The sequence below is a fragment of the Tenrec ecaudatus genome, chromosome 12 (genome assembly GCF_050624435.1).
Source record: "Tenrec ecaudatus isolate mTenEca1 chromosome 12, mTenEca1.hap1, whole genome shotgun sequence".
NCBI lineage: Eukaryota > Metazoa > Chordata > Mammalia > Afrosoricida > Tenrecidae > Tenrec > Tenrec ecaudatus.
In genome coordinates, this window is record NC_134541.1 from 46,131,845 (window position 1) to 46,157,274 (window position 25,430).

The 25,430-nt window shown below is 37.7% G+C and overlaps 1 protein-coding gene and 1 non-coding gene across 4 annotated transcripts in view; both read right to left on the minus strand.

Annotated features, from left to right (window-relative positions):
• The window catches only part of SEL1L2 (SEL1L2 adaptor subunit of SYVN1 ubiquitin ligase), a 100,263-nt gene that overhangs the window by 64,685 nt on the left and 10,148 nt on the right, over positions 1-25,430 (minus strand). For 2 of the 3 annotated variants that reach the window (XM_075527840.1, XM_075527839.1), the window contains exons 2-3: positions 17,187-17,289; positions 14,298-14,460 (exon numbers count right to left, since the gene is read on the minus strand). In XM_075527840.1, coding sequence (XP_075383955.1) covers positions 14,298-14,460; positions 17,187-17,289 — 266 coding nt within the window. Of the gene's footprint in view, positions 1-14,297; positions 14,461-17,186; positions 17,290-25,430 lie in introns of those variants that run through there. The other variant, XM_075527838.1, reaches the window with a different exon arrangement.
• LOC142423698 (small nucleolar RNA SNORA26) lies at positions 15,029-15,151 on the minus strand. Its single transcript, XR_012779301.1, has one exon. It is a non-coding gene; the product is annotated as a small nucleolar RNA SNORA26 (small nucleolar RNA).

Consider the following 25,430-nt stretch of genomic DNA (forward strand, 5'->3'; position numbering starts at 1 on the left):
AGATGGCAGAGAAACAAAACAGAGTGAATTTCAGTCCCTGATAACTTCATAGAGTAGAGTCACCCTACCCTCAGGGTCCTACCTAATCTTTCCAGTTGCTGTTGTTAATTTCATTTCATCTAGATAGTTCTTAAAAGAGCATAATACACAAGGCAGACTTTTTATTAGTGAAGCTAAACTATTGGTAAGCTGAACTACTTTTTTTTTACTAGTTAAGTTAAACTATGACATAATGAATATTTTTGGTTCAAGGTTTCAAAATTTTTCTCAGCGTAATAGTTACAGAGGTTCATATGCTTTCATGGATCTAGAGCAGTGGTTCTCAACCTTCCTAATGCCATGACCCGTTAATGCAGCTCCTCATGTGGTGGTGACCCCCCAACCATAACATTATTTTTGTTGCTACTTCATAACTGTAATTTTGCTACTGTTATGAATCAGGCGACCCCTGTGAAAGGGGTCGCGACCCACAGGTGGAGAACTGCTGGTCTAGAATGTCTTGAGTCCCTGGGATATTGAAAATATGTTCTGCATTTCTGCCTTATGATGAGGCTTCTTTTGTGTTCTGTAATGATAGCTGGACATCAAGCAGTTATTCTGGTGTCATGGCAAAAGGCAGTTGTTCCTTGGGCTTATTATCTTGAATGAAACAATCAGGGCATGCTTTTAAGTTATCTGTTTTAATTTCTAACATGACCAATAGAAATTACATGATTTTAAGTACTTTGAAGCTGTCAATAATTTTAGAGTGTGTAAAGACATTTGAGAAAAAAAATAGTTTGAAATGTTATGTAATAACTAACACAAAGACCTAGAATGATGATCCAATTTCCATGGATATATTTTAGTAAAAGTATTGTCTCATAGGAACTTGCCAGGTTCATTCCCAACTCAGATGAGGTTGTATACTGCACATTGTCTTAGACCTAGTGAGATCTATCAATTGATATGGTCTTTGTAGCCATAATTCCTCATGTGATTTTATTATCATTCTGGACTCCATGTCTGTGGCTATAATCTCATTTTGGAGAGAGCTCTCTGCTATGCTAATAGGCAGGATTAAGATGAGATTAAGTCTCGAGTTTAGTAGAGGGTGTGAACCAAGTTATACTCTTTCTTTGGGGTATGGTTTGCTGAAAGACAAAAAAAAATCACACCTCCATCAAAGCCATTCCTTTGTGTATAAGAACAGTCTTGAACAGAGAGAAAAATCCCAGGACCATTGGAAGAAAACGTTCAATATCACTATCTAGGGGACAAAAAATGTGAGACAGAGAAAAGGAGCCAGGCCAAGATCAGAGGCTGAGGTAAGCAAACTATGAAACAGAACAGAGGTACAGTGCAGAAAATATAGGACAGTGAGGCAGAGTGGTGAGTGGACTTCTTAGTCCATGGAGGCATGGATGAGAAGGTGAGTGTAAGAGAGAAACTTGGTTACTGGATGTGGAGAGATGTTGTTACGGACCCAAGACTCTATTCCGTATCGCTCTAACATCCTAACTTGTGGTATCTCCATTATCACGACGTTACCTGTTGGCCCAGTTGTGAGGAATTCGGTCTACCTTACATTGAGCTGTAACCCATATTGAAGGCTGCAATCTTTGACCTTCAGCAAGTGCTTCAGTTCCTTCTCATTCTAGAAAGCAAGATTGTGTATGATAAATGAAGAAGAGGATGAAGTTGTCAAGGCTTTTGTCCTACTTGGTTGGATCTGCGGTCAATGCTCATGGAAGCATCAATGAAGAGATCGAAAGATGTATTGCATCAGGCAGATCTGCTGTTGAAGCCCTCTTCAGGGCACTGAAGTGCAAGGATTTTACTTTGAGCACTTAGGTGAACCTGGTACAAGGAAGGAAATTTTCCATTGCATCATATACATGTGAAGGTTGGAAACTGAATAAGGAAGACTATAGATGAATCGATGCATTTGAATTACGGTGCTGGAGAAGAATACTGAAAATATCATGGACTGCTAAATAGACAAACTGATCTATATTGGAAGAAGTAGGACCAGAGTCCACATCGACCTGATGACAGTGAGTGTGGTTTGTTTTGAGGAGTCTCTGAGTGTCATTCTCATGCCAGGCCCTAGACCTTCTAAAAGTAAATGTTTTTTAGGGTAAGGAATGTAAATTTTTTGTTTCCATATTGGGTGGCTGCTACCCACTAGCCTTAAAAAGAACCTCTGATTGCAAGTGTCATTTTAACAACCAGTTCACCGAACTCAACAAAAAATTAGGTATTGGTTCTGCCAAACTGGTGTGAATGAATCCCACTACTGAAGGTAACCCATTATTTAGGAAGTTAACTGAGTCATCAGCCTTTTGAAACCTTATGAATAAACCTATCAAAATCAATTTAGTTTTAAAATATCACATTGTTGTGACCAGCTCTTATAATAACCCTTTAAGGATAAAAATGAATATATTATTTAGCAGACCTGAACATAGACACATCTTTTCTTTATAAAGTTATGTATGTCTGGTTGCTGTGAATCGTCATCGACACCCCGGCAGCGAGTCTTAGTGTGACTTGTTTTTAATGTTCATCTGTGCAACAGCATGTTCCAAGCGCCTGCACGAATGTTCATTCCATCTTGGACCTCTGGCACCTCCCTGTCAATTAGTGCTGAAACTATTTTTTGATAATATTCAGTAAAATTTTACCTGTATATGATTTTAATGATATTGTTCTATAATTTGAGCATTCTTTTGGGTCACCTTGTGAAATGGGTACAAATATGGATCTCTTCAAGACAGTTGGCTAAGTCGCTGTCTTCAAATTTCCTGGCATACGCCAATGAGTGCTTTCAGTGCTTCATCAGTTTGTTGAAACATTTCAAGTGGTATTACATCAATTCCTGGTGCCTTGCTTTTGCCCAATACTTTCAGAACAGCTTGGCCTTCTTCCTTTAGTATCTCTGGTTCTTGCTCATATGCTACCTCTTGAAATGGTATATTATCGACCACTTCTCTTGGTAGTGTAACTCTCTCGGTATTCATTCTGTATTCTTTAGATGCCTTCCTCTATCATTCAATGTTTTGTCCATAGGCTTTTTCAAAACTGCAACTTAAGGCCTAGATTTTTTTCTTGAGTCCTTTCCGTTTAAGACATAGTTGAGTATGTTCTCCCCTTTTGGTTTTCCAGCGCTAGTTCTGATCACATTTCTTTACTGTATTTTACGTTGTCTTCTCCAGCTGCTCTTTGAAATTGACTTCATCACTTCTTCCATTTGCCTTAGATACACCACAATTAAGGACAAGTTTCAGATTGTCTTCTGACATTCACTTTGACCTTTTCTTTCTTTCCAGCCCTTTAAATGACACGTTGCTTTCATCTTGACTGATAGTCTTGATGTCTCCAACAGCTTGTGAGGCTTCTGTCATTAGTGTTAAATGAATCAAATATGTTTCTGAGGTGTTCCTAAAATTCAGGTGGAATAAACTCAAAAAACTATATTTTGGCTCTTGTGGTTTTTTTATTTTAATATTCTTCAGTTTCATTTAAACTTACATATGAGCAATTGATGTTCTGTTCTACAATAAGCCCTGGCTTGATTTTAGCTGCTGATATTGAGCTTCTCCAGAATCTGCTCACATAGATGTAGTCAATTTGATTTCTATGTATTCCTCTGGAAAAGTCTATATGTAGAGTTATCATTTGTGTTGTTGAAAAAACTCATTTACTATGAACTCATCGGTTTTGCAAAATTCTATCATGTAATATCCAGCTTCATTTCTATCATCAAATCCATATTTTCCAATTCTGTTCCTTCCTCTTTGTTTCCAAGTTTTACATGCCAATCACCAATAGTTATCACTGCATCTTGATGGCATGTTTGATCAATTTTCTACTGAAGTTATTGGTAGAATTCTTCAATTTCTTAATCATAAGCTTTTGTGGGTTGGTGCATAAATTTGAATATTAATCATATTGATTGGATTTCCTTTATGACAGATAGATATTATCCTACCACAGAAAGCATTGTCTTTCATGATTCATTTTGCAATGTCCTTTTTGACAATGAATGTCATGCCATTTCTCTTGATTGTGCCATTTACAGCAGAGTAAATCATATGCTTTTCTGATGCAAAGTGGCCAATTCCAGTCTATTGCAGCTCATTAACACCTAAGCTATCCATCTTTCTGTGTTCCATTTCACTTTGACCACCTCTAACTTTCTTGGATTCATACTTTGTACAGTCTGAGCTCTGATTACTGGTGGATTCTTGCAGCTGCTTCTTCTTACCTCGACTTGTGCCTCATCAGCAAACGAAGAGGCTGAAGTCTCCACGCACACATGCTTTGCTCTAGTCATGCCACCTTGGTTGACTCGACTTTGAGAAAGCAGCACCGCAACAGTCACCTTTCAAGGGCCTCCTGACCTGAGAGTCATCCTCTGGCACCAGCTCTGACAAGGTTTTGCTTCACTTGGCGTTCAGTGTCAGACAATGTCTCCGTGCTATGCATATGGTTTTCAGAGGCTGCCTCCTCTGAAGTGGCAACAGATTCCTTCTTTGTAGCCTGTTCTTAGGATGCAAATTTAACTGAATCCTGCTCACTCTGGGTGACCCTGTTGGCATTTAAAATAGCTTAAATTTGGAAGCTATGATGGTATCACTATAGATTTGTGGATTTGTATACTTGTGATATTTCAGTTACTGCAGTCATTGTGTTCAATTTGATGTTCAATTATCCCATCTTTAGCCAGTGGGAGCCACTTTGAGCTGATTCCTGTATTTGTTTTCTGGGGCTAACATAAGAAATTACCACAAAGTGGATAGTTTAGAACAATAGAAACTTATTTTCCACAGTTCTAGATGCTAGATCCCAATTTAAGCTGTCCATAAGGCAATGGTCATTCAGAAAGTCCTAGAGCAGTGGTCCTCCACCTTCCTAATGTCGCAACCCTTTCGTACAGTTCCTCGTGTTGTGGTGACCCCACCCATAAAATTATTTTCATTGCTATTCATCACTGTAATTTTGCTACTGTCATGAATCAGGTGAGCCCTGTGGAAGGGTCGTTCGACCCCCAAAGGGGTTGTGGTCCACAGGTTGAGAACCGCTGTCCTAGAAGAAACTCCTGCTTTGTTTCATCTAGCTGCTGGTCGCCCCAGGCATTCCTAGATCTGTGGCATCATGATTGCATTTTCTGCCTCCACTATATTTTGACTTCTTTCCTGGGTTACTTTTTGTGCATCTTTTCTCCTCTTCATATACAGGCACCCTTTATAAAAAGATTATGGCCTCCCTCAATGACCTCCACTAATTAATTACCTTCGCAATAACCATATTCCCAAATAAGGTTTTATTCCCAGGTAGTGGAAATTTTGACTTCACATATCTTTTAGGAGAACAGGCCAAGGCTTTCGTATTTTCTGATAGCTTCCTCACTATCAGGTAAGATGCACAGTTTCAGAATTGTCTCATACAGGCTTTACTTCACATTTGGAACTTGACATTTTCCAAGGAACTCGCTTTTTTTCTTTTTTTAAGCAGGAGAAAGATGAAGCTTTCTACTCTGATGAGGGTGTGTAGTGTTGGAAACCTACAAGGGCAGTTCTATCCTATCCTTACAGGGGTCTCATGAGTAGCAACCAGTTTCATGCCAGTGAGTTTATGTGAATTGTTTCTTTTTTAACAGAAGAAGAGCTCTTCTTGTTACTTTTAGCATAAATCCTTTAATTTTTAAGGATTTTGAAGATAGTGCCTAAATTTAATTATCTATTTTTAAAAATAAAATAGCTTCACATGAATCAAAGCATTTAATTCTAATAGCTCTGAAGGGCTCTTCTCCAGCCCTCTCTCTATTCTTCTCCTCCTAAACAACCACTTTTAATAATTTTAGCTATTTTTCCCTGATAATTACCACCATCATGACTCCAGATATGTTTCTACTACTTGCTATCAATTTATATATTTTACACATCATCTGTAGATTTGTTACATGATAAATAATGACTTAGGTCATCTGCATCACTCTTACATTTTCTCCTGCTTCTCTTCTTGTGATAAAATGCCAATTTTTTTCCAGGAAATAATTTTAAATGTCTATCCCTAGGTGGTATAGTGGTTACCCCTGGGCTGCTAACTGCACAGTCAGCAGTTCAGACACACCAGGCACTCCTCAGGAGAAAGATGGGGCTTTCTACTCCTATAAGGAGTTGTAGTCTCAGAAAGTCACATGGGCCCGTTCCACCCTGTCCTCTAGGATTATGAGTCCACATCAACTCCATGGCATCTATTTTGCTCGGTTGGGTATCCCTTTGTGTGAGACATGGTTAATGCACCTGGCTGCAAACCCAAAGGGTAGCAGTTTGAGTTCATCCAGAGGCAAATCAGAAGAAAGATCTGCAATCTGCTTCTGAAGAACTAGCCATTGCAAACCTCATGGAGTACTGTTCTACCCTGACACACAGGGGCCACCATGTGTCAGAACACATTCAATGGCACCTGATTTCAATCCAAGGCTTTTCCTGTCACCGTTCTAAGGGCATTCCACACTTAAATGTGTTGCCGTTGGAATTATTCCTTTCTTTCCACATATTATTACATATATTAAGATCAATATAGTATTAGTTATTCAATCTGATGGTTAATAACACTTTTTAATAACAGAGTCATGGGAAAAACTCCTGTGGAGTACTGAGTACTCGCTTTCATCTTTACATCAAACTATTAATCAGCATTGCTTAAGTAGCATTATCAAGCCCAGTTTTCTATTTTACAGCTATTGAATTAGAGCATCATGGGAGAGTTTTCTAGATGCATCCTAAAATCAAAATATTTCAAGGAGTGGTAATCTAAAAAAAAACTGGTAAATTAAGTAATTTCTCAAACTTTTATTACAATGACAAGGTATTTTTTAAATGAGGAAATTTACTTCAAAGTCCAGTTCCCAAAAGTTTAATTGCTTTCTAGTGTGTGATTTATAAGTGCAATTTGTGTAATTTACTCTAACCATAAATTAAAAATATCATATGATTTTCCAATTCCTTTTTCATTTCAAAGGTTTTCCATTTTGGAAAGTTGACCACAAATGTTGCTGATACACATGGGAGGCCATCTGATATCCTGGTACTTTTTTAACATTTAAAAAATATTTAAAATATTTAAATTGGTTATATTTAAGGCTACCTTTAACTAAGATTAGTATTTACTTTTCTTAAAACTCTTGCCAGGTTTTGACTCTGCTCAATATAGGATCTGGTTTAGTTTTGTACAAACTTTGACAGTAAACAAATATAAAATAACCCACACCCAAACCCATTGCTCTGAAGCTGACTGTGACCCAGAACAACCCTATAGCACAGAGTCGAACTGCCCCATAGAGTTTCCATGGCTCAACCCTATAGCTCAGAGTCGAATTACTCCATAGAGTTTCCATGGCTCAACCCTATAGCTCAGAGTCGAATTGCTCCATAGAGTTTCCATGGCTCAACCCTATAGCTCAGAGTTGAACTGCCCCATAGAGTTTCCATGGCTAAACCCTATAGCACAGAGTCGAACTGCCCCATAGAGTTTCCATGGCTCAACCCTAAAGCTCAGAGTCGAACTGCCCCATAGAGTTTCCATGGCTCAACCCTAAAGCTCAGAGTCGAACTGCCCCATAGAGTTTCCACGGTAATCACTCTTTGTGGAAGTCGAGTGTCACATCCTGCTTCTTCGAAGTAGCCATTGAGTTCAAACTTACAAACTGTCCTTATATTTCTGGAGAAATTCGTGATAAATATACTGATTATAGCCAAAACTGTTCTAATCCTTTATACTTTGGCAATGGCCAATAATTTTACACCAATCAATTTTTGGTCAGCTGGTCATTTACTAATATTAGGACTAGGTGATATGAGGTGGATTAAATCTTAATCTGGAAAAGAAACACTATGAATCAAAATAGAAGCTAGTGATAATGTTGATGAAGTTATTGTCAGTAGTGTTTAGAAGTTAGTCCTGCAAATTAAATCTTAATTAAGTCAAATTAAGCCTGTAAACTGAATAAGACTTGATTCTAAATTCAACTTTTATGTTGTGATTTTTAAAGGAGTATTATACAAACTGGAATTTGAATGGGAAGAGTTAAGTGTTAAAAAATATTTATCATATGAAGGAGCTTCAAAAATCTCATGGAAAATTTTCATGATATTTAATTCTATTTTTGGTGAAATTTTGAATTATTCAAGAAGAAAAAAATTAAGCAATTCTCCTTTAATAATTGTACAAAGCTTAAAAATATCTGTGTTCATTACTTTTTGTTCAAATGGCATACCAAGCAGAAGAGTGAATCATCCCTAATGAACAACTCAGATATTTTCTGTACTTCTAATACAAAAAAAAAACATTTATCTTAAGAGGAAAGGCTCACTTGGGGGATCTCTATGTAAATTGGCATCACAGAGTTCATAATGTCAATGTTGTGCCTCCTACTTTGGTGAACAGCATCTCAAGTCTCAAAAGCTTGCAAGCAGCCATCAAAAAATCCACTATCGGTCTCTGCTAGTCTGGATCAACAGAGAGTGAAAAAAATCAAAGTCTTGAGGGAATATTTTGTTCAAAGGACTTATGAACCCAAGAGCGGAAGAACTAGTTGGTGCCTGGCTACCATTACCAACTACTGTGACTGTGCTGTGCTAACAACATAGGCTCCCGTAAAGAGCAGGAGAAAAAAAGGAGAGTCAATAAATAAATAAATAATCAACTTTGCAAAGAACAGACTTACTGTTCTGTTAGGGAAAGGCTGAAGGACCCTCCAGACTATGGCTCTAAGTCACCTTCTCTCCTAGAACTGAAGCCAGTCCTGGAGACCATCTTTTCGGTAAACAACAGACAAGCCCATAAAATAAGCTGTAGCATTGGAGAGGAACATATTTCTGAGGACAGTCAATAACAGATCAAAAAGAAACATTTCCCCAAAAGAAAAGGTGAGACTGTCAGAAGAGGTAGACAATCTGGACCAGAAGGGAGTGGAGAATCCAGGGTGGAAATGCAGAATACTGACACATTGCAGGGAATGCGACCAATGTCATGGGACACTTTATATACTATCAAGGGGAAGCTAATTTGTTACATAAACATTCTTTGAAAGCACTATTTTTTTTTAAAGGAAGGAATGCCCTATACTGATAACCCTAGAATTCTCAAAATACTCATTAGGTTGATACTCAAAATGTTTTTTCAATACTAATAACTATATTCCATCTATTAAACATTTCTATAATTAAAATCTGAAATAGATGAAAATTAGGTGGAATATTTGCTATTGAAATTAAATTATTTTAGAGTCATTTTCTTATAACTTTCCCATTTAGACATATAGTTGGGGACTTGGCCTAGCTAACTTTGGATATATTACCTGAGGAGTCTATTACTAGAGAAAGACTTAACATTTGGTAAAATGGAAGACCAGTGAAGACAAGGGAAACCCTTGATGAGTTGAATTGACAATAATGGACTCAAAATATCAATGATTATGAAGATTGTGCCAGGCTGGGCAGATGGTTTGTTTTCTGTTATACATGGGGTCACCTTGAATAGAAACTGATTTTGTGGTAAAGATATATGAAAGTGAATATACAGTCTTATAATCTATAATAATAATATTTTGAACTCTATAACCAATTAAATACATATATGTGAAATATTTTTATATCAAAATATACCCACAGAAAATTTGGAGACCAAAACAGAAAATCATTTTTAAAAGGAATATAACTCCTGCAAATTGTACCATCACTTTGAGATTAGTACCATTAATTAAAATTTTCGGGGTGATCAGATGTGAAAGATTCATTTTTTATTATTAAAGCAAATAAAAGATTTAATTCTACCTTTTTTGACAAATGAGCGAATTTATTACTGAAAAATGTTCAACTTTCTTATTGGAAATTGTATCAAGAAATGAGTGAGTCTTGCTAGTTCTGAATTTCTCTCGCTTGAACAAGAATTGGAGGAATAAAAAATACTTAGGTTATTTGTCTCCAGCTGGTTCAGGACATATCTTACACTTGTGCCCATTTACATTGTCTTCTGGTCCTCTTGGAGACCAAGCATGACCCATTTAGTAGACAGATTGTCCTCATTTTATACATAAGAAAATAAAGACTCAAATAAAGACACCCAGAAGAAATGAAAGAATGGACTGGCAATCAGATTTCATAAAGATTAAAGCCAAGAAAACTCTATAGAGCAGTGCTACTCTGTAACATAATAGATTACCTTGAGTCAGAATTGACTCACAGTAACAGATTAGTCATTTCTCCTGACATTAAGTTAGGGCTCAGTTAGTTACATTTTCCACCTGATAATCCTTAAAACAAAGGCCATCCATTTGTGATCAGTTAACTAGGATTACAGGGTGCCCTGAATACAACATCCTGAATTGGAGTATGTGGAGTGAAACTGTTATATAACTTAGTTATAAAATTCATGAGCTTTATCTACCAATCATGTTAAGTATTCTTTTCTGGGAATATCTAAGTACAGACTAGTAAAACCTCTGCTGTTGACTTTGTCTTGTATTTTAGACTGAGTTCAAATGTCACTTCTTTGAAGTCTTCCCTGTCTGTCCAGGACGTGCCAGTCAGAACCTGCTCAGTGCTTCAAGCCTGGGGTGCAATGATTCCATTTATATTTCAAATCACCCATCAAAACTTTGATGTATTCGTTTTCCTATGGTTGGTAACTTAGACTGTTTAACCCACAGTCGATGTCCAAGAAACATTTGGGGACTTGATTAATACACCCAATGTAAAAGAAAGCACATGTTCACTAGTTTAGATAGAAATGACGTGGCATCAGTTTCAGTGTGGAAGTGATCTTAGAATTTGTTCTGCCCTAAAGTTCTATATTTTTGATGAACCAAACATGGGGAAATGAGGACTTAAAAATCTTCTCATTTTGTTGTAACATTATAAAATCTGTTTAATTGCATTAGTTTTCATAGAATTACAAAAAAATTCGTTGGGGTGAAAAAGGTGTTCAATAGCCTAAGTAAACTTATACAGCTATTAAACATGCTGTTGATTTGTAAATGTTTACCTGTGAAGATGTCTATCTTGTTAGGTGGAGAAAGAGACGGCTAGGTAAAGTTGTACCCTGGTGGCTTGTGTGTTGCTGTGGTTTGTGTGAAAGCTATGCCACCTGTAGCTCCGATATTGCAGGTTCCCCCCTGGGGACAGATCTCAGCAGAGCTCCAGACTGACAGACTTAGGAAGGAGGGGCTGGCTACATGCTCCAGAAAAAGTTAGCCAGTGATAATCTTATTATCTCTTAGGGACATTGCCTGATAGAAGAGGGGGGTTCAAAAAGTTTATGGAACAAATACATTATCCCCAAATTCCTTTATTTCCACACAAAATTTATGAATCTCCCTTATAGTTTAATAAGATTAGCCTCTCAGGTTGGAAGGCACTCAGAATGCAACTAACTGAGGGTGAACTACTTCCACAAAAGAAAGGTGACCTTAATGACATGGAAGGGGTAGAGTTTTCAAGATCTTTATTTGCTGATGTGGCATGACTCAAAGTGATGGGGGAAACCCCACCTGCAAACATCCATTTAAAAATGACGAGACACATTGTACCAAGAATATGGCAAACACTGCCTGAAAAATGGACAAATCTATCTTGGAAGAAGAACATCCAGAATGCACCTTACAAGTTTAGATGCGGATGCTTTGTGTTTCATACTTGGGAGTTATATCAGGAGAGACTGGTCCCCAGAGAAGGGCATGCTTGGTAGAGGGTCAGAGAAAAAGAGGAAGAGTCTCAATGAGATGGACAGACACTGTGGTGGTAATAATGGACTCAAACATGGCAAGGATTATGAAGATGGCTTAGGATCAAGAAGTATTTTCTTGCACATAAGGTGGCTATGATGAGAATTAATTCCACAGCAACTGACTTGTTCTGATCCTATGAGAATGTAGTTAGCAGTGCAATGCATAACTATTATGCCAACTGGGCTCCAGAGTGTGCTAGAAGCTCCATTACTACATCTCGTCCGACGGACTACGTGTCCCAGAATCCTTTGCTACCACTCTGGAAGCCTTTTAAAAGTTTGCTATGCATGCTTGGGGCAAGAAAAACTGATTCCTGCCATCGTGTCTGGGTAACACTTTCTTCCTCCTAGGAATGTCTCGTAAAATCCTCTTGTGTTGCCCGTATTCCAAAAGTACCTGATTCTGGTAACAAAAATATGATCTCATTTGGATAAAAGTGAATTCTACATACATAGGAAAAATTCATGAGGCATAGTAATGGAAGTAATAATAATATTTATCCTCATGATGGAACTTAATGCCTTTATATTTTAATCTTCATAAAACTATTAAGTCATTCATCATTTATTAGTGAGCCAGCATTAAATGTATGTTTGTGTTTCTGACACTATTGTCAATGTTAAAGGTCCAGCATGAAGCAGAAGGTTTGCCTCTCCCTGCAGGGATATTTTTAGGGTTAACTAGACATAAAGACTTGCAAAAAGCCATTAACCTACATTTGCCACTCATCTATTTTGGTGGTTCTAAAAGAACCCGTTTTGCCTGCAGGGCAGCATCAAGCATTTCTTCTGAGTTGGTCCCTGGAGCTGTTCACAGCCTCCACCAGGAGCCATTTCTATTGACCACACAGGTAAGGTCTCCGATTCAGGAGATGCCTCTTTCTGCATGGTTTCACTCCCTTGGCAATATGTCCAGGGTCCCCATAGAATAACTGTTACCATCAGGGATAACTGTACATGACAAAGCAGTTTACCAAAAGGGATACTTGTATCATATGCAATGCTACCTCTAGACAAGGTTGAATTTTTGCTTCTACCAAATTGCCATGAAAGTAGAACTCAAAGGAACCAAAGGTCAAATTTTTATGTAGATGAAGGGGGAAAGGATCCATTATATCTCCTAGTTTATCTGATAAGGAAGCACTTTCAAACTTAGATCTGTCTGTCTCAAAATCCAGGTTCCACAATTTACTGTTGGATTGAGAAAAAAAAAAAGATTCTGGGCAGAATGCTTTTGGTGGATTTTAACTTATTTTTTTGAAGCACATTTAAAAATAATGTGTATGAATTTCTTTTGTAGTCAGAAAACCTGTTTTTTTAAACGACACACCATGAAAACATGTTTTGTTACAGTATAAGTAAAAGTAGTTAAGAACAAAAGTATATATATTCCTGCATTGTGATTTGGATGGTTTAAGAAGAAAGATGCCCAGAGAAATCATCCAAGCGAAACAGAAACACAGAACAATCCTCACGAAGTTTGGATAAAGGTGCTGGGCTTATGAAGGGCATTTACTCGGTATTTGATAGTATCAGTATAAAATAATATACATTTGGTATGTAGGCTAGATAGATCTGGGCAAAGAGGGAAGGAGGAACAATGGAACAAATTCCCAACAGAGTAGGTGAAGGGCTGAGAAGATACATTTCTTTTATTAACAGTTTTCAAAAAGGAAGAAATTCCCAGAATGGGTTGTGGGGAGTGGGGGCGGGGGGAGGAGGCAGTAAAGGACTGGATTGAAAGGAACAAAATATAGGCACAACTCCACAAATGGTTGACTTGATCCCTTGGTGTGACAGCTTGCAGCACATCCATATATTCTGATCAGATAACAAGGACAAAGCACAAGCTTTGGATGCATGTGCAACACCTGTGAAAGGAAGGTATACTACCAAGAGCTGGTCAATAGCAGAAAGCCTGACATGAGTAGTATAAAAATTTGGAATTTCCACCCGAGTGGCTCTCAGATCAGCGGAGATGCCTGTTTGCACCGTCTTGTGGCTGTAACGCTTAAATAAGGTCACTGGCGCCAGTTAAACCTTTTTGTCCATCTCTCCTCTGAATATTTCCCTGTGAGTGTGACAAGAATCGAGAGGAGGGGCCTGCAGCCTCCAGTCCCTCCATATAGCACATTTATTAAAATAGCGAAGGAAATATATTTAGCTTATAAAATACTTGAAATATAAAACCCAAAACCAAACATAGTACTGTAAAATGATAGGTCCAGTTTCATAATTCTTTGTATAGATGTATGTGTTTCATAAAAAATTAATGATGCTAGGGATTCCGAGGTCCCAAATTATCTCAAAACACACTCAGAGACATGGAAGGAAGGAAGGTGGATTAGAAAGCAGTTCTCATTTGATCCTGCCTTGAAATCACTATTTCAGCGCAGTATGCTAACCTCCCTGGGCTCACATGAGAGTGGAAATACTATTGCTTACACTTCTTTCACATGCTATTTGTTTATAGATATTTCATGATGTGGCTATTTAAAACTTAATCTCCTTTCAAGACTCACGTTTTGGGCTTTATATGATCCTTCTTTAACCAAAGACTCATATAATTGGATAGCTGCCGTTATGTTTTGCATGACAAAATTTCCAAATAGCAAAGCATCAGCCATTTTCTCCATAGCTTTCATGTTTCCCATGTCAGCTGCTTTGGCAAAGAATAAGTAGGCCCTGTTTCAAAACATAAAGTTACAAGTTTTATTTTCAAAATAGAAAATTTCCATTCCTCTCTAATTACCTCTAACATGTAGAAAATCTGGTGGCATAATGAGTTATGCATGGAGCCAAAGGTCAGGTGTTTGAACACACCAGCTACTCTGCAGGAGAAAGATGAGGCTGGCCACTCCTGTAAAGATCTATAGTTTCGGACACCCAAGAGGGTAGCTCTGTACTGTCCTCCACGATCTCTATGAGTTGGGTTTGACTTGGTGGCAGTGAATTTGTTTTTTGTTGTTTTTTCTTTTAAAGTGGAACCCAGTTGTCACTGCTATGAATAAATCAGTTTAGCATTACATCTCTAGACCAGTATATTTTTCTAGCTTATAGATTACCCTAAATTATTATTTTAAATGTATCTGACAAACATTATAACTAATAAAAGAGTAAACATATGGGGTAAAAATATATGGATATGCTTCAAGATTTCACACTAAGTGAAGTGAAAAATTTAGATTGTCTTGAAATTGTGAAGTCTCCCATTGCCATTCCCATTATTTATGAGTCCCATTATTTTTTTTTCAGTTGTTACTCCAGACAAGATCCAAAAGGGAGCTCTACCGACCTCGTCTCTGGGTTTTATGGAGACTTGCTGTACCCTTCTGTGTTAGCCTCTTAAAGTACTGCAGCAACCTTAAAAGGGCACAAGAAAGGGCTGAGTCCCATTATTTATGAGTATTTCTTATCTAAAAGTTTATAAAATAAACTCTGAAATATACAATAGCGATAATTAAAATGGAAGTGCCATATCTAGGAAGTTACTATCTTAAGACTGAAAGTCTCTTCATCTTCCAAAACAATTTTCTAAACTAGATCATGTTGGTAAATAAAAACAAGTCAATCTGTTGGAGAAAACAATAACCAAACAAAACCTTACTGGTTGGTGCTCCAGAATCTGGCTTTAAATTCTGATTCCACTACTTAGTAGTTTGGAAACTATTAGGAATGTTGATCGTAAGTAAAGGATCCGGCATCGGATGCTAAGGTGAATGCAAAATGAGAAGGATGCTAAACGCTTCTCCAGGGCACATCTGCACTTTTACCTTCTTCTTGAAGGCTTCAGATGTCAAGGAAAAAATGAGGTACCGTGCTCTGCTCTATCCAGAGTGGGCTGCCACAGCCCCAGGATGATTCTCTTAGGACTGGTGGGCCTAGTCTGTGCTAACATGGGGAATATCTCCTTGTTAATGGTTCAGGACCCCCCCCCCTTTTTTTCTATTAGCAATGCAAGGCACCTTGCCAATTGGAAGGCTAGAGATAAAAATAACATTTATATGCTGGTTACTATGTTACTAGGGAGAAAGTTGGGGCTTTCTACTCCTGCAAGGAGTTTGAGTCTCTGGCAGTCACAGGGGGAATTCTACCTTGTCCTATGGTCACTATGAGTTGGCATTGATTTGATGGGAGCGCATTTGGTTTTGGTTTATGTGTATGTTATTAAGTAACTTTCCAAGGATCACATAGCTAGTAAATGGTAGAACTAGGATTTCATTTCAGTGTTTTAACTAGAACCTTAAGGAGTGACCGAAAGTTTTGCCTATCAACAGAGGTAAAATATATTTCTGCCTCCTCTTCGGGCAGTAGGGAGTGAAACAGTGAGCAAGTGGTCACAGCTTGGTTACTTACTAGCTATGTATCGATGGTCATTTCATTTGAACACCTTAGAAATATTATTCCCAACTTTTACAATGGAAAAATGAAGTTCCACTTTCTCTGCATGACTGTTCCGGGGTAAAAATTGAATCACCCATGGAAGTGCTTTAAAAATTATACATCACTGTGCAAATGCTCAGTTAAGCAGGGGAAAAAGACATTCTATAACAGCAACTACATTAATTCAAATTAAACAGATTTTATTCCTTTGAAATATCTAGTACATTAAAACGGAAGTAGAATGCTTTTGTTTGAGTTCTCAGATCTTCATTCTTAATGCATTGGGACCACAATTTCACACGCAGTGTTTCTGTTTGTTTATGCTAGCTAACTAGAATTGTAGAATTCTTTAATTCCATTCCAACCTTTTGAAAATCAAAACTAATGAGAAAATGTTACCACAAGAAGGTTTTAATATCAAACTAAATTTTGGGTTACCATTTTTTCTCAACCTGGAAATTTAGCTTGGCTAAAACAAACTGGTTGACCACTGATATAGTTATAAGGTTTACTGTGCCAACCTGGCCAATAAACACATGCGGGGTTAATTGAAGGGTGGAGTGATAAATGGCTCGGTGAGGCTTGTCTTCTCGCTTTTCGAGTTCTCCAGTCTCTTGCTTTCTGATGGTCGGACCATGGTGCAGCAGCCTTAGCCAGTTCCCTGCTTCAACTGAAAAGGCTCATTTCCTGTGAGACATCGCCGAGGAGAAGCCGCGTGGACCTACCTGGATGCAACCCTGGGTGCTGAACAGCCGTATGGAGACCCCTGCCAGCGCTGAGCTGCTTAACACGCTCTCTGATTTGGCTTTCCTCCTGCAGTCAGCGTCATTGCGTTTGTTTTGTGAGATGGAGGAGGACTTGTGGATTGGTGTCGGACATAGGGGTTAATGTTGGACTTGTGGGCTTGGGCAGCACTGAGTTGGGATGTTTTCTTGATATACATTTAACCTTTATATAAAACTCTCTCTTATACATGAGTTTTTATGGATTTTTTTCTCTACAGTACCCAGACTAACACAACCACTTACTCTGCTTTTTGCTTTTGGGTTTTAGACTGTTGCAGAATCTTGATGCCCATCTTAAATAGACGATCACCTTCATCTGTGAAATTTTTTTCTGTTTGACTTTTTACTATATGTGGACAAAGTAAAATAAGATCACATTATTTTTCTGTCTTATAATTGAAAACCAAAGTAAAATTCTCATAGAAGCCAGATTTCTGAGATTCACACAGGCGGCACGACCCATTCAGGTCTTTATTTTCAACCTGGATGCTTGGAGAAATTGGCTTCAAACAATGGAGTCAAACAATGGTCTCCATAAATTAATAAAGCCTATTTTGCCTTAAGCATCCTACTCTTTTAGAGAATTATGTTTGTGAAGTCAGTTTAGAAACCAAATTCCAGGTCAGACTAGAAGCTATGCTTGGAGTAAATTGTTAATATATAAACATTGCTCTGCTCTTGTTTCCCTGGCAGTGTCAGTAAGATGTGGACCTGAATCTCTGAAGGTTTGCTCACCTTTGGAACATGTTTGATTCCCTAATTAATGAGCATGGTGGCACAATGACTTAGGCACACGGTCCATAGTTCAAGCCCACCAACTGTACCACTAAAGATTTATTGCCTTCAAAGCTCACGAGGGCAGTCCCACTCTGTCCCAAGGGTTATTATGAGTCAGAGTTGATTCAGTGGCAGTGAGTTTGGTTTTAATCAGAAAATTATTACAATTTGTAAATCACATGTTAAATAGACTTCAACCAGTCTCTATTATTGGCTTAATATAATTTTTGTTTTAATGTCTTTAAAATAATGTGTTGGTATAATGACTTATGTATATTTCTATAATTATCTCAAATCCCATAAGGTACAGGGCAGTATTATGCTTTCGAAATACATATAAATCCGTACTAAAAACATGAAGTTAGAAATACCTACCCACTTTTGGATCTCAAAGAAAAAATAGCTTCATTTGCTTATTAGCTAACCTTATTAGAAAAGACATATTAAGGGTATCTCTTAATAAAATTATTAGGAGGAGGGGGGGAAGAGGAGGAGGAAAAAAAAAAAGAAAAGACATATTAAACTTTGCTGTCATACTGGTCCTTCTTGTACGGAACCAAAGTGACAAATTCACATGTAAACTTTAAATTTTGCTCACTGACTGAGAGAAGGCAGACGGAACTAAGATTCTGTCTGCCACTGCTAATCCACTGCCTCTGGCCTTGGATTCTGCTTACAAGGGACTTCGGCCAACTTCAAGCCCTGGTTTAGCCTTTCCTCTGGACTTATTATGGATAAAACCTGGAGTTCAAGAAGGAAGAGAATGTTTTGAAACTGATTGTGGTAGCAATTGTACAATACTGCTTGATGCGACTGGACCATGGAATGGTATGATATCTGTATTAGCTCCCAATAAAATGGTTTAGGAATAAATATAAAATTTCAAAGTAAATAAATAAAGATTTGAACTCTAACCATTGAACCATTGTAATTGTAATAGCTAATTCTGATTCTCCTGTTCTAAAGAATATTGGGAAATTTTACTGAGGCTTTTACCATAATTATCTTGTAATAAACTAAATACATGTATGCATGCCAAACCTGAGTATCTTTTTATTAAATTTCTAATATAAAATCATATGTAATACACATGCTACATATAAAGATGCATATATATGTATATTCACATATGAACTTTAACATTTTGCTCCCTGACTGAGAGAAGGCAGAAATGGAACTGAGATTCCAAATATGTATCTAACTCAGCAAGGTATATTCACGGGCTGCAACTATGGGTTCAAGATGGCGCAGTACTTGGCAGCAATTGGTTCTGCTGAACATAGGATCACTATGTCAGAACTGACTCCAGGGTACCCTACAACAACAGATACATGTATATTCAAATTTTGCAATAGTTACTGTTTTGAACTTCTCAACCTCAAGAAATCATTATGACTTTATTATTTTCAACATTTAGGGGATTCTGCAGGCCAGAAAGCAGAAGTTGCCTTAAAAAAGCACCCTCTTCCCATCTTTTGTAAAACAGGTCTCTGAGAGTAGGAGGGAGAGAGCCGTTCTCAGCTTGAGAAAGTGATATAACTTAGCTGGATCTGCAAGCAAAGGAACAAAGGAAAAAGACCAAGCCATGGTGCACTGCAGAGGTAGAGCTTAAGTATGAGGATTTTAGTCCTGAGTGCTCTGGCTTAGGCCTGGTCTATGGACCTCAGAAACATGGGCAATAGATATTTCAGAGATGACCACACGCATCATTTTTCTCTGCCCAAGGCTTCTTGTTCCTCCATGTGGCAATTAGGATTTTATTTCAACTTGGAGTTGTGTGAACTATAGGAGTAAAGCCCAAACTACCAATCAGGTCTCAGCCTGATGATGTCTCCTTGTGGGGTGGTAATGGTGGTGGTGGTGGTGGTGGTAGTGGTGGTGGTGTCTTTTTAATAAGAGAAACAGTGATACATCTTCTTTCTCTTTGGCCCTCTACCTGCCTCGTTGCTGGGACTCCATGTCTGTATCCAGGGATGGTCCACATAGGAGCCAACTTCCAAGCTGTCTGAGCTGTCTTCACCTTATGTTTCTACTGATCTTGGATCCCCGGACCCTACACCCATAGCCTGTGTTCTTACATCTCTCTTCAACTATCTGCTATGTGATCCTAAAGAGGAATCCGCCTGGCATCGGACCCAAGAAGATGAGTTGGACTTGGCTGGGATACCTTTTGATATAAAATTACTGCTTAATGTAAAATTCTTTCTTATACATATATGAGTGTCACTTCTCTTGTTTCTCTAGACAACTCAGCCTAACATACGTTCCAAGACGTTGGAGGACACACACAGGGAGAGCACCACTAATGAGTTATCATGTCAATTTTACAGGATTTAAAGAAAGTAAAATGAAATCTGATGGGCTCACCACGACTTTATAGATTTTAAACATTTATATAACACTCCTTAATCTTCAGAACATTTCAAAAACTAGCAGTTTACAGATGGCAAAAGCTAGTTAGAGTCCGTCTTAGAAACAACTGCCTTCTCTCTCTCACTAGCTTGCTTTCCACACAATATTAAAGCATTTTATAACTCCATTACAACATTCAGTGGAACTTCTGATTAGCTCCCACCCCAGAAATCTTTTCTAAGGAGAGGATCTGATGATACTTCATTAATAAGACTACAAAATACATTAATTGGTCCTTGTTTGTCTTCCTCCTAACAAGCCATCAGAGTTTTAGACTTTATTTTTTTTAATTAAGAAAAAAATGTAACTGAAAAGGAATTTACAATCATCTTGAATGGTTCATGTTATCCAATCAATTTAGTTAACACCAGGCACTTTTAGCATCTAGTTTCTGCTTTGAGTTACATGCCTTCTACACTCACAATTAAAGGGAGAAAACCCAGAGGGAAAGTACTAGTCTGTGCCCGGAATACTAATTGCTTCCAGTAACATGCTTTCAAAGAATGAGAATAAATTCTGAAAAATTAACTTTGCATGCATATCTCAAAACTCGCTACCATTAATTGAGTGGGTTCCAATTCATAGCAACTCTTTAGAAGAGATTAGAACTGTCCTGGGTTTTCAAACTGTACATCTTTTTGGGAGAAGAAAGCTTCATCTTTCTCCCCAGGAGCATTTAGTGGTTTAGAACTACTTACATTGCAGTAAGCAGCCCAAAACATAACTGTTACACCACCAGGGCTGTTTTGCTTAGACATATAGGGAATTATTTACCAATATAATTTTCTAATGATGATGATGGTTTTTATTTGTAATCCTTTTTTGGCTTCCCCAAATACTGAAATAGAAATCTCCTGTACAATAAACAAGTTGCTGTTGTGTTGTCCCTGACTCATAGCTTCCTCATGTGCGTTAGAGTGGAAGGATGGGTTTTTAGTGACAGATCTTTTTCCTAAGGGACCTTTATGTGAACTTGAACCTCCGACCTTTGGGAGAGCAATGATAGCTGTTAAAACCAATGGCGATGAGCTCCATTATCAGATCAAGGTATCTGGATGATGCTTTAATATACTTCCAAAATTTGGGTTAAAGACTCTCAGGAAATGGCTTAAGGAGACCATTCTGAACTTAATGTAAAGAATCTCCATACATGAGTCCCAAGTTCTCTGCATGGTCAACCAGTGAATACCTGTTGTTCAGTCCTAAGAGGAGATGCACCGTAACTGAGACAGGTGCTGTAGGTCAGTCTCGGGAAGCAAAGAAGGGCAGAGCAGATGTACCAAATAATCACTTAAAATGGCACAAGGGCTTCATCCAGAGGAAATTAGATTTCAGTGATAGAGCGCTACTCCTAGTTTGTAGATGGCTTGTGGTATTTTGTGATTTCCTCATTCTTATTCTCCTCACTCTTTATCTAACTGAGATGCTCAATAAGAATTTCCTGGACAAGTTGCCCATTCTCCCATTGAGAGGTCAGGTAACTAAACTCAGCTTCTTGTGGAACGATGGGTACCTTATAAAGGGAGAGATAAAAACAGAAAATTCTTTCCCCTGCAAAAAAATATCGCCTGCACATCATTGCATCCATCTTATCTAATTTCAATTGTACTTCAAATAAAGCTTCAGCTTCTGGTTTTCTGAATAATGCATCAGAAGAGCTCTTCAAATTTGTCCTTAATGTGTGCAGGAAGATATACTTTCAGATAAAAGAAGACGAGAATAACAATCCATTACTAAAAATAGCATTCCATCCAAGAAAGAATGACACAGCTGGGCGTAGTCAGATAAAGATTCAATCAATTCAAATGCACTTGAATAAAGACAGAGATATTTATAATAATCAAATTTATTCACATTATCACTAGATCATTGTTATCAAACGTAAATATCTCCAGTGGTATTGCTAAAAAATGGGAAACAAATTAAAGTATAAGTAGAAAAAAAAATCCCCTCTTCAAATATATACTAAACAAGTGGGGATCTGATTTAAAAAAAATTAACTCTTTAACTGAACTCCTAATTTAGAGAAAGAATTATGGTTCCTACACAAATGAAAACTAAAAGCAGCCGTACATATATAATATATTATACATACATGTATACACACAAGAAGAGGTCAAAAGAATTGCTACTAGGCTTCTAGTTTTCACATCTAGGGCTTATTTTTTTAAGTGTTTAAACATATCTCTGTAGCAGTGGATGGCTACAGAAATGAGAGGAAAAAGTTCTTCATTTGGGTAAGTTAAAAAAAAAGGTCCATTTAAACCATGAACTTCAAAGGGAATCTGCTGGGTCAGTTAAATTCAAAGCAGAGAGGTCAGTTCAGAGAACTATAGCGATTATTTGGGGTGGGGGAAATGCAAAGGATTGCTCTTGATAGATGTTCTTGGCACTGTCATGGGGGCTTATTTTGAAGGCGTTTGACAAATATTGAAATCTGCACTGGTGAGATTAGACAAACTGCACCAAGGAGTCTCCCTCATCTCAACAAGACTCGCTCATTCCTTGAGGGCAGCTCTGGCTGCCCTATGAACATTTCACTGGAAACCTCAAGCCATCCACCCTCTAGTCCTGACCTTACCCCTTAAGACTTCTCTTTGTTCCTAGAACACAAAGAACATTGAAAAGGAAAGTGATCGGAGTCTCTGGAGGATGCCCAAACTGCTGTTTTGATGTGGTGTAAATTGAAGAATGCAGGCTTCACTGGGAAAGATTAGAGGGAGAAACAGCCTTCAGAAGTCTATGGACTTAGATGGAGAGTATGTTGAGAAACAAGAGCTTCACATTTTGCTATTTTTGTTTGATAAAAGTTTATATAGTTTTTTATCAATACTTTTGGACTTACTGTGACAAGCTTTGTAGGTTATACATATGATATATAAAGGGCCCTGGTGGTGCTGTGGGTTAGGTGTCGGGTTGCCAATGGAAGAATGGCAATTACAACCCATCAGCCGCTCCTTGGAAGAAAGATGAGGCTGTCTGCTTCCATAAAGATTTAAAGTCTTATAAACCCATTTAGGGGCACTATGTGTCAGAATTGACTTGATAGCAATGGGTTTTTAGGCACACACGGAAAAACAGAATTAATTTGAAAAGTAATGAAAATTTCCCACTTTTGAAAGCCCTCTTGTATAGTTGTTGTTAAGTTCTGGTTCTGTTCACTCATAATGTCCTTATATATAAAAGAACACAATGTTACTTTGTCCTGTGAGTGAACCTCTTATTGCAGCTACCGTGCCAGGCTATCGCATTGAGAGTGTTTCCTCTTTTGGCTGATCTTTTACTCTATCAACTATTGTATCTTTCTCTAGGGATTTACCCTTTCTTATAAGATGCCCAAAGTATGTGATATGAAGTTTTGTGAACCTTATTTTTTTTTCAAAAAAACAGTTTTATTGGCACTTTATCCACGTGTCATACAATTCCATAATTCAATCATATCATAGCAGTTTCACAATCATCACCACAATCGAGTTTAGAACACTTCTTTTTTCTTGTACTGATTTTTATTTGTGTAATTTTTAAAATTATGGCAAAAATCTACACAACAAATATCCTCCAATTCAACAACCTCTACATCTATAATTCAGTGCTATTGATTATACTCTGTGTTGTACTAACCATTACTGATATCCTTTTCCGAATTGCTCTATCACCCTTAACATAAACTCAATGCCCCTATGCAAAAATGTTTCTTTCTTCACCCATGGTAACCATTGGCCATGTTTGATTTCTTTCTTTTTTAGTTTTCTTGTTATTATATTTACATATCATATACCTCCATAGTTTAATCACTTTTAAAAAGAGTTGTATGTGCATCATTATAATCAATTCTAATGCACCCTTCCCCCTCCCGCATTCATTGTTTGCTTTCCAAATCCCCTCACCCTATCCTCAAGGTCCCCCACCCCACATTACTGATAAACCAAGGTTGTCATCTGCAAGTTTTAGGTTGTTAATAAGCCTTCCTCCAATCCCTAAATGGCAGTCTTCCTCATAGAGTCCAGCTTCTCTGTTTTATTGTCAGTATGGTGAAGGTTTACAACCCAGACGCACCTATTTCCTGATTTTAAACCAAAACGTATTCTTTTATTCTATTTGTATGACTCCCTCACGATCCATGTACACGTTTTTGAATGCACAATAAGGTATTCTGAAATTCCTGCCTCTCAATGTTAGCCATCATTTATCATGATCTTCATACAGTTAAATTCTTTTGCATAGTCAATAAAACACAAATAAATCTCTTTCTACTATTCTCTGCTTTCAGCTAAGATCCATTGACATCAGTAATGATATCGCTTCTCCCACAGCCTCTTCTGAATCTGACTTGAATTTCCGACAGCTGCCCGTGAATGTACTATTACAACAGTTGTTGAATGATCATCAGCAAAATTTTACTGGCATGTGAAAATGATATTTTTCTGTAATTTCCACATTCTTTGGGCCACCTTTCTTCGGAATGAGTACAGATATAGATCTCTTCTTGTCAATGTTATTGATTTTTAATTTTTGATGCTATGTTGGCGTAGAAACACAGAATTATCAGGACATCTTGATGAGTTGATCTTTTAATCCTATGTGGTGTCCCTGTTCCTCCTTATTAATGCATAACTTTTATGTATATTTTATCTGAAATTAATGTCAGCTTTATTCTGATCATTATTGCCTGGGATACAATTTGTAACCATTTATTTTCAGTCTTTCTGTGCCATTTTAAAAGTATAGCTCTTATAGGAAGAATATAGCTGGGTATGGTTCTTGAATTCAATCTAACAGACTATCCATCAACCATTATTTTCTTCTTCTGCCACATGCTGACAATTTCTTCTCCTCTTCCCTATAGTTCACCAATATTCCCTTCCATGTGTCCAATCTGTTAAATTTATCCATTGACTTATAATTTAAATGAATATACTAAAAGTTATTACTAGTTCACTTGATTATTATAGTGGCCTATTCCTTTTTCAAGAATGCCTAGAGGCACAGTAGTTAAATATTCAGCTACTAGGCAGTGAACCAAAGTTTGGTGGTTCGAATCCATTCACTGCTTTGTGGGAGAAAGATGTGGCAGTGAACTTCTGTGATAATGTACAGCCTTAGAAACCATATAGGGCAGTTCTACTCAGGGAAACCCTTTGTCCTTGCACTGCCACCAAGTCAGTAAATAATGACACTATAGGACAGAGTAGAACTGTGCCTGTGAGTGTCCACTACTGTAACTGATTGACACAGTTGAAAGTCCCGACTTTCTCCTGCAGAGCCACTGTGGGTTTCAAATCTCTGACGTTGCAGCTA